The sequence below is a fragment of the Leishmania donovani genome, chromosome 27 (assembly GCF_000227135.1).
Source record: "Leishmania donovani BPK282A1 complete genome, chromosome 27".
In the NCBI taxonomy this organism is placed as follows: domain Eukaryota; phylum Euglenozoa; class Kinetoplastea; order Trypanosomatida; family Trypanosomatidae; genus Leishmania; species Leishmania donovani.
Window position 1 is genome coordinate 93,555 of NC_018254.1, and position 9,872 is coordinate 103,426.

Genomic DNA, 9,872 nt, shown 5'->3' on the forward strand with positions numbered 1-9,872 from the left:
GCCGTCATCACGAAGCACGGAGGCCCTCACCTAAACAACAGCAACACAGGGGCGGAGGAGGAGGCCCAGGCGCGAGTACATTCAAGGCGGCAGAAACAGGAGAAAAATGTGCCGCCAACGCCCTCGTGCGACTCTTGCCGCAAAAGTCCCTTCCGCACACACACACACACACACACACACAAATATGCGCGCCGTTGGATCCGTCTGCCTCGCCAACTGAGGGGAGGGGGGGCCTCATCGCGAACGGACGCTCCTCAACACGGCATGACGGGCCGAAGGGGCTCTCCTTTCGCTGCGTCCAGCACGGCCGACGACGCAGTCCGGCTTGCTACCCTTTTTCCCGCTACGTCGCACCTTTGGTGAATCATCGCCGGCTCCTCGCTGGGAAGACGGCCAGCAGCTGGGACGAAGTCTGCCGTCTGACCCCACAGAGCTTCTTCAGCGTCTCCGCCAAAGTAGCGCCTAACCAGGGGGCGGAGGCAAAGCCAAGTTGGGGTGCGGCCCTTCCGTCCAGACCTCTTCGGCGTCGTGCGGCACGGTTACAGACGCTTCTCCGTACTTTGGATCCTCGGAACATGCGCATGCTGCTGGTGACACGAACGATTGCCCTCTTTTCTTTTCCTGCCCTGCTCTTTCTCTCTCTCTCACTGGCGAAGGAAAAGAGTCGTACCCTTGTCCTCGTGGCCCATAAAGCAAACGTGTGCAGATCTACCCTGTGCGCCTTTCCACTCCCCTCTTCCTTCCCTTCCCTCCGCCCACATACACGCATACAGCGGGCGGCCATAAAGAGAAGCTGCAAAGAATAAGAGACCCAGAAAAAAAGTGCGCACGTGCCCGTAGGTGCGCCATCTTTTGTCATCGCCCGCCCGCCCCCATCCTTGTGCTTGATCGTTTCTTCTCATCCTCCTCTTCCTCGTTCTCGTTTTCTCTCTTGGGTCAACGACGGTGGACACATCGTGGAGAAGGCGAAGCGATCGTGACTTCCTTTCTTTCTCTATGGTAAGAGCACACCTTCATTGCCATTCGACAGTCATATAGACTCTTCACTTCATAGACTCTCCCGTCTACGTCTTTTTCGTTCTTGTCTTCTATTTTTCCACCCTTTCACCTTCACGTAAGCGACAGCTCTTCGGCAGACAGACACGCGCGAGTACTCGGCCCCTCCTTGTTTATATTGCTTGATCTATCCAACCCCTTTGTATTGTTTGTCGAGCCTTTTTTGGTTTTCATCGGCACACACATTCAGACACCCAGCTTCATGATGAACGTCAAGCAGGCAAAGGCGTGGGAGGACATCTCCCTGTGCCGCTCCGTGTCCACCATCAGCAGCTCTGCCTCCACCGCTGAGGCCACAGCTGGTAACGATGTGTCTTCGTTCCTGTTTGAAGACTACCGCGATGATGCCTTTTCTACCAAGTCCCGCTGCAAGCACTGGCTGTCGGTGGGCCACCTGGGCCTCACCACCACCGATGCGGAGCTCAAGTCTCTCTTTTACCCGTACGGCGCCGACGAGGCTTTCACAGCGTGGGAGGGGGCGATCATGACGGGATTTGTCGGGTTCGACTCACCCGAGATGGCGGACCTGGCAGCGCAGAAAATGCACGCCTTCGTTCCTCGGGGGCAGTCGCAGGCGCTGACGGTGCACGCGGTGACACTGGAGGAGGTGTCGCAGGCCCACTCCAAGAGTCCAAAGTCGTTGCTGGCGGCGCTGTGCAGTGAGTGCCCCACGCAGGGTATCAGCGCCATGATTAGGCGCAGCAAGTCCCCTGTGGCCGTGGCCAGGGACGTGGCGATGGAGGTGGCGCGCGCCTCTCCGGTGATTCTGCAGCGTCTCTTGGCGGCCTTGTCTGACCTCTCCCCGCAGTGGTTCGGCTTCGCCTCCTTTACCGAGGAGCTACTCAAGTCACTACTGGGGTTGCTGCTGGAGGCAGGCGAGCTGAATGCTGCGCAGACCATCAACTGCGGCACCGTGGCTGGTAATCTCTTCCAGATGAAAATGACCACCGGCGACCCGTACTACCTGGCCGGACGACTGCTGCTAAAGGCTGGGCACAGGCTGGGGCAGCTCGAGGGCATTTGCGCGCTGGCGCACACATGCGCGATGATCCCTAACTGCCACATGTCTAGGGCTTCTTTCTGGGCTCAGGTGGCGGATATCGCCACGAAGGTGACGGACCCGGAAGCGAGCCATGCCCTCCTCGGTCACCTCCGCCGTTACACCAAGACAAGTGCACACGTAGCAACCACTGCCACCAGTTTGCTGTCGTCATCTGTATCGTCTCCGTCGGTGTTCTCGACGATGCCGTGTGCCCCTGCAACCGCGACGCAGCAGCAGTTGGTACGCCAGCTCGTGCCTCTACAGTACCCGCGTCAGGACGAGATGAAGCGCCGCACCATCTACGTTTCTCACTTGCCTGGCCTCCTGCCGCAGAGCATGTTGCTTGAGCTCCTCACCACAGCTGGCCCTGTCAACAAGGTGCGCATCTGCGCCGGAGCTGGCTACTGCACGCTGTTTGCCTTTGTGGAGATGCGCACACTGGAGGGGGCGCAGCGGGCCATGTGCATGAACGGCCTTCAGCTGATGGGGTTTGCCATCCGTGTGCAGACGGCCCGAAACGCGGTGCAGGACGTGCTCGAGGAGGATGCACGATTCGACGCGAATGGGGCTTTGATTCAGCCCTGCCTCTTTGGCGTGTCTCAGGCCCCACTGTCCAAGTGCCTGAGCCCCGCCGAATGGATCCACTGATGCACATGCGCGATAGTTGGCTCGTTTTGGTGCCGCCTACACCTCCTTCAAAGGGGGGTTCCGCCCACGCCTTGATACCCTCGCACACCAATGGCACGGGTGCACTTACAGCGGCGCGCGAATGTGCGCTTGTGCGTCTTTCTTGCTCTCTCCCTGTTCTGCTGAACGCGCCACACGTTTCTTCTTCCCAGTGGAACGACGTCGCCGGCTGCCACACTCTTTTTCCGTATGGCCGGTCATTTGCAGCGGCCGAGTTGGCGGGACAAGAGTGAAGGACGGAGTCAGTGCGCAGTTGCCGGGTGTGGGTGTCGTATTGCATTGCGGATGAGGTGCAGCCTGGCGCTCATCGCGTGACGATGTCTTGTGCACTATTACTGGATTTAATTCTCGCATGTGGATGGCTTGGTGTGGCCTGCCAGTAACGCTTGCTTTCCTTTTTTTTTTCGGTTTAGTGCATCTTCGATCCGTGAGACATGCTGGCGTCTTCCTGGGCAGGCGCGCAGAGGAGAGAGGGCAGAGGGACGTGGCCTGTGTGCTGTAACTGGGTGGGTCTTGGCGTCAAGAGTGTGGCATGTATGGATGTGTAGAAGAATTGGCCTCATGCTGTGTCCCATAAAAACACAGACGGTATGGTAGCCGCGGTGCCAGCTACATCTCTTTCATCTCCCTCTTATACACCCTTCCTCCTCCCTCGCGCGCGCACACACGAAGACGGTTCACAAAGGCACACCAACGCAGCGGAAGTGTGTCGCCCCTTTCCCCCGTCACATGTCACGTGCTCATTTCTTTTTGTTTTGCTGTTGTTTTCTTTTTTCCATGTGTCTTGCAGGGGTGATGCACGATAGAAAACTCGCATCTTCAATTATGCTGGTTTCTCTCTCGTTCTCTTTTCCACTGCAGCCGCCTCCCATTCGTGTATCATAGAAGTTTGTCTGTCTCCGTGTTTTTTTTTTTGTCTCTCTGGCGTCTCTTCTCAACGCAGCTGTGTTGAACGCACACCGGCGCGTGATGAGGTCATTTGCTTGCTCGTTCTCCCCCTTTTTTTGGAGGGGACTCGAAGATTCTCTTGCGCGTGCTCATAGATACCTTTTCACCCCCTCCTCCGACTGCACTAGCCCACAAGCACGCACACATGCACTATACATGTGAGAGAGAGAGGAAGGTTGAACGCTGAGGAGCGGGGGGCACTGTTTCACAACGTCTTTCCCGCCCTCCCGCTGTCGAGTCTAGCGTATGGCAGGCCTGGCACTCTCCGCGGCCGACCTCACCAGACTCACACTCTCACCACAGCGGCGAGAGTAGGAACGAAAGAGGCGTCGAGTGCCGTTGAGGGCGGCCGTTTGGTTTTGTTGTCATCTGCGCTTTTGCTTTGTTTGCCACGCCCTCTGCCGCTTTCTTGTTGTTGTTTCACCACGTTTTATAGATCGACGCTTCGCCACCCCTCCTTTTTTCTTTCCGTGCGCTGCCTTGCATCTGAACGCGCTCGGTGAAAGCGTCTTCACCCTCCCTTCTTCCCGCGCTCCTGGCTCTCCTTGCCTTCCCCCTTCCCATCGGTGAATGCGGCGAGACATGTACGCGGCCAAAGACAAGACGGCGTGGTTTCAGGTTGGCGTTTTATGTGTGCTTGTGTTTCTAGTTTTTTTTTCTTTTGGCGTTCACCGACCCCCTCTTCGTCTGCTCGCTCTTTCCTGTGGGGTGAGCTGTGCCATTGCGCATGTGCGTGCATGCTGTGACCAGCGCGGACAGATGAGGGAGAGGGGGGAGGGGGGCGCCTCCGCACCCGTTGTCTTATTGCCTTTTTCCCATTTCGCGCTGCTTGGGCACTCACTAAAAATAGCAAAAAACAGAAGAGAGCGAGAGACGCAGCAGCTGCGCGTATCCCCATCAGTACAACTCGCTTGTCATTTTTATATCCCTTTCTCGTATCTGCATTACTTCGCACTCCTTGTTCTGTACAGCTTCCGTTTCGCCTCCATCTCGGGCTCCGCTACCCTGCACGCTCCGCCCGTCACCTGCAGCGGTTTCTCTGTGCTCCCAATTTGAACTTCACATGTGCGGCTGCTCGACTCGTTTCTCCCACGCGATTGCTCCCTCCCGCTCTATTTTTTTTTCTTTTCCTCTTCAGAGTGCCTTTCTGTTTTGTTCTCTGCCTCTCCTATCCTTCTCACGCCCCTATCGCCGTGCGTTGCTGGCGGCGACTGGGGGAGAGAGAGAGGGTGGGGGCGGGAGGGGCGGCGATGGGCAAACACGCCCACATTCAATAGAACCACACTTTCTTTCCTCCATTTTCTCTATATATCTCCCTGCCTTATTGTTTTTTTTTTCCTTTCGTGCTTGGCAAGCGCGTGCGTGGGCGTTCGTGTTTGCGCTCTTTTTTTCTTCGTGGTTTCTGTGAGCTCGTCCGCAGTGGACTCATTGCCTGGAGCTTCTGCTATGCAGCCATCTCCACCAGCGTGCTCTCACGCTATCGCTCGCCGCCGTTCACTCCTCTCTCTCGCGCCACTCATTTATGAGTGCTTGCCTCCCTTCTAGAGTGTTTAGGGCAGAAGGTAGTAGAAAAGGGCAGCGATGGGGAACCGGGCAGACGCCGTTGTGCACCGTCGAAGAAAGCGCGCGAATGCATGTCACAGGTTGGTGCGCAGACGAGGAGGGGGCACATACAAGATTCTCGAAGCAAGCCGCAAAATCACGTGCTTCCTATGCCATGTAGACGGCACGCCCCTTCCCTTCCTGCGTCTCTGCCTTTCTTTCCACTGCGGGTGGGAGAAGATGACGGGCCTTGATTCATCTGTATTTGTGTTCGTGTTCCCTCCATTACGATACGAGCGGCGCGTTACGACCACCGCCGTTACCACTTGTGCAGAAAAAAAAAGCAGCGGACTTCACACGCATGCGTGACTTGCCGAGGCTGACGGAAGAGGTGCACCAGAAACATGCTTCAGACTTCAGGGATGGTATTGTCTCCTCCCTCACTCTCTGTCTTCCCTTCGCTCTGGTGGGCGCTCTCTTGTGTGCCCATTTTACGTGGCTGACACAGCTGAGGTGTACCCCACTCGCCCACCGTCTCTCGTGATTCCTTGCTTGTTGACAGCCGTCTGGACTTGCCATGTGCTCTGAGTGCATGCCTCCCTCACAGCTTTAATTTTGTCTGCACTCGCCTCTCTGCTCCTCCACCGCTCAGCGCTCCCTGTCTCTGTGCGGCACCCACTTCTCTCTCGCCGCTTTACGTAGGCATTCGCACATATACGCACATGCATGCACACCAAACCAGCGCGCATGCGGAACTGAAGTAGATTGTCGATTGCCATGATCCGCGTGCCGGGCAACTGGACTTGCGCCCAGTCTCCCTGCGCATTCGTTGAGGTACGCGATGAGTGCTATCTGTGCCGCCTTGTGCCCGTCTTCACCGCCACACTTACGTACGAACTGGAAACTTCTGTCCGGGTGAACTTGCTAGAGGCGCGGCGCTTCGCGAGTCAGGACTTCGCCCTTGCAGAGACTCATCAGGTTGTGTACGCGTCGTGCTCGAGCGGCATCGAATATCGCCCCTGTGCTCCTGGCGACCGCTCGAGAGAGGCGATGGTGATCCGGTGTCCTGTATTCCACTATACGGCAAAGGAGGTGACAGTGGACGGGCCGCGACGTGCCGCCCGTGCGACCGCTGCTCATATCGCGGCCGCCCTTATGGGACGCTACGTTGTCGTCGGGGCTCAGTTCCGCACCCTAGACGGTTTCTACACGGTGCGTCAAGTGACGCTACAGAAGGGTTATCGCGGCATAGCGCTTGTCAGCGGCGACTGCCGTGTGCGCGTGAATGATGCTCGGCGGGCCGGCAGCAGCAGCCTTGGCGGGAGAGGGGCAGCGCGGCCCATTGGCCTCGAAAGTGAGACAGATCAACTCCTGCAGCTGCTGGCGTGCGCCGACAAGTCCGTCGGTGCGATTGTCGGTGTCATGGCACGCGGCCCTCGAGGGTGTGGCGTTTCCAGCACGGTGAGGTATGCTCTGGAAAGCGTTGCTGCCACGCACACGGTGCTAGGATGGTCGAGCTGCTTCTCACCGTCAGAGGCATTTCAAGAGGGGTGGGGTGGCACTGTGGTTCTGGTGGTCACTGACGCTGAGCACGTCTTTGCGGCGGCTGAGCCGGAGGTGGCCAAGCTTCATTTGCGCAAGCTCCAGCGGGACGCTGCGGTTCTTCGCGGCGGAGGCAACGGTGCCGCCCGGTCGGTTGTGGTGCTGTGCGTCAGCCACGGCTACGGTCTCTGTGCGCCCGACGTACTGGACGAGCTCGTCGCCTTTCACCTTGTGTTTTACTTCCCTGGTGCGTTGCAGCGCGCAGTCTTGCTGGCCAGCGTGCGAGGCGGCAGCGCCATGGACTGGCTGAGCGCTGCGCAGGGTCTCGTGGGACGGACATGCGCGGAGACGCTGGAGGCGGCCCGGCGGCCGGACATCGCCTCCGTTCTCCCCTTCAAGGCAGTGCGGTGGTCGGAGATCGGCGGGCTGGCGGAGGTGAAGGACAGGCTGCATCGCGCACTTGTGTGGCCGCAACAGCAGCCGGAGCGGATGCAGCGCTTCCACATCACCCCACCGCGCGGCATCCTCCTCTATGGCCCCCCAGGGTGTGCCAAGACGACGCTCATTAAGGCGCTTTGTTCAGAAGGGAACTTCTCGCTCATCTACCTGGACTCGGCGACCGTGTTGAGCGCGTATGTGGGGGAGAGCGAGCGCTACCTGCGAGACGTCTTCACTCGCGCCCGCCGCCAGGCGCCGTGCATTGTGTTCTTTGATGAGGTGGAGGTGCTTGGCGGCCGCCGAGTCAGCGGCGGGCACGACAGCGAGCACGTGCGCCTCCTGTCGACCCTTCTCACCGAGATGGACGGCTTCGCAGACATCCACGGGGTCTGTTTTGTGGGGGCCACCAACGTGCCGCACCTCCTCGATCCAGCGTTGATGCGGCCTGGACGGTTTGATTACATGGTACACGTTCCTCTGCCCACCTTGGCAGATCGCGAGTCCATTCTCCAACTGCTGCTGTGCAGAACCGCCGCTGACACCCGCATCATCGCGGAGCAGACGGAAGGTTTCAGCGGCGCGGACCTCAAGGTCTTCTGCTCCGAGGCTCTTTTAGCGTTGTTCAAAGAGTCTGCTGGTGTTCCACAGGTGCTGCAGGAGAGGGCCAGCGTGACAGCATACCTGTTGCAGAAGGCGAGCGGCTTTAAGCGCACTCACTACGACTCGACCGCTCTAGACCAGTTTCAACGTGAGCACGCATCTGCGTGAGCGTGGGAGACGGTGAAGAAAAGGCAGTTTGGCATCAGCTCTGTATCCACCCTGCCCCCTTCCCCCTTTTTCCTCCGCTCTTTGCGTAGGGACGCCGGCCATTGCACTCTTCTCTTCGTTCCCTTGCCTCACCACTGTTGCCCACACACCACAGACACGAGGGCGCACACGAACCGCTGCTCCTCAACGCTTCCTTTTTCGCCACCTTTTCCTTCTCCCCCGTTTGCCGTGCTGCATTTCGGCGCAGCGACACGTACGACATCGCGTAAGTAATCCATGACCGGAGTCTCTCTCAACCAGGCACAGTGCAGCACTGCATGCACCATCTAGGGCATGAGGGCGGTGCGCGAGTGCGTCGCAGCACCTCAAGCTGGCTCGTGTGAGGACGAGTACGTTTTTCGTGTTGCTGCTTGGCATGCGTTCCTTTGCTTCCCGAGTGGCCACGTTGCACCTCAGTGGTGCGCTGTTCCTTTCGTAAATGCTGCTGCACGCGCAGGCAGGGCCTCTCGAACACCCTCACCTCCCCACGCACGGAGTCTACCTCGTCGCCCTTTCTGCTTGGGCTCCCTCGTCCATCCCTCCCTTACACTGTGCTGTGCTTGTGTTTCCCATGTTTCACGTGCGGCGGGCTCTGCTGCCCCATCGTGCTTTTGTAATGCGGCACATCTCGCGGACGCTGACGCGACGCATACACATATACATAAGTACACCTCCACTTCACTGGCTGGCGTGTACAACAGACGCTCCCCCTTTCCTCTACCTCTCTCTCGCTCGTCATTACACGACTTCTCTTCCGCGTCTTCTCGTTCTTCAAGTTGGTTCATCGGCTTGAGGGTGTGCGTGCCTTTCAAGATGAACGTGGAGGTGACGGGGCGGTGTTTCTTTACAGGAGATGACTACTACATATCTCTTCCCATCACCAACAAGGCGGCCAACCGCGGAGAGCCACGACAGCTTCTATGCAGTGAGATGATTCACTGGGACGACTACCGGCAAGAGCGCGGCATCAACGACGGCAAACCACCGATGCAGCAACTGTTTGCCTCTTCTTACGCGGAGCCACTCGTGCGCACCTTCGCCCTAGGCAATGATACATACGTGACGCAGGTGACGGGTGTGTCGGCGACCCAGGCCGGCTCATCCAGTCAAATGTTCAGTGCGGAGATGCTGCACTGGGACGACTACTGCGCAGCGCGTGGCATCCACACAGGGGAACCGACCATGGCAAGCCTCTTCCGCCCCTTTGAAAGCAAAAACATTCTTGTGTTTGACTTGAATGAGCGCAAGCTCACTGAGTTTGAAGGGAACAGCGTCGCGCTCATCTCATATGGCGCCGATCGACAGACGTACTGCAGTGAGATGGAGCACAGGGACGATTATGTCAGAGCAAAAACTGGGCAGGCACCGCAGCCCAGCATGGCGTCGTTGTTCGCTTGATGGCCCGAAGGTAGGCGAAGGCGTTCAGACGTGACGAGGCGGCTTTCTGCTGCTGCTGCTGCGCCTGCGCCGCACTCCTTTTCGCATACAATCGACACATGACCAAGCCATGAAGCGACGCGCGTCTTTCCGTCTCTCTCCACGATTCTATCTCATAGCAGAGGAATATCTCGAGTGCACGTGTGCCCATGCACAGAAGTCGGCGTTGATGAACTCCATTTCCTTTAGCTTGCCGGTCTATTTGAGCCCTTGATACCGGCTGCTTCACGCTGCGTAGTATCTCAGCGCCCAGCACACCGCACGCCGTATGCGGTGTATGCCCAGGCAGCTCCCTCTCCCCCCTCCTATCCCCTGCCAGCGCCGGAGCCCCACTTCTCGTGGTGACAAGGGTCGAGAGTGCCTACGACGTGGC

General features: G+C 58.4%; 3 protein-coding genes across 3 annotated transcripts; all 3 read left to right on the plus strand.

The window, feature by feature from the left end:
* Positions 1-1,258: 1,258 nt before the first annotated feature.
* On the plus strand, positions 1,259-2,746 carry LDBPK_270360 (hypothetical protein, conserved; the record flags this gene model as incomplete). The annotated part of the gene is made up of 1 exon (XM_003861845.1): positions 1,259-2,746. One exon carries the CDS (start codon positions 1,259-1,261, stop codon positions 2,744-2,746), a length of 1,488 nt encoding a protein of 495 aa, XP_003861893.1.
* Positions 2,747-6,052: 3,306 nt separating this feature from the next.
* On the plus strand, positions 6,053-8,023 carry LDBPK_270370 (ATPase, putative; the record flags this gene model as incomplete). The annotated part of the gene is made up of 1 exon (XM_003861846.1): positions 6,053-8,023. The coding sequence occupies one exon, from the start codon at positions 6,053-6,055 to the stop codon at positions 8,021-8,023; it is 1,971 nt and encodes a 656-aa protein (XP_003861894.1).
* An 852-nt stretch (positions 8,024-8,875) lies between these two features.
* Positions 8,876-9,460, plus strand: LDBPK_270380 (hypothetical protein, conserved; the record flags this gene model as incomplete). Its single annotated transcript, XM_003861847.1, has 1 exon — positions 8,876-9,460. One exon carries the CDS (start codon positions 8,876-8,878, stop codon positions 9,458-9,460), a length of 585 nt encoding a protein of 194 aa, XP_003861895.1.
* Between the last annotated feature and the right edge of the window lie 412 nt (positions 9,461-9,872).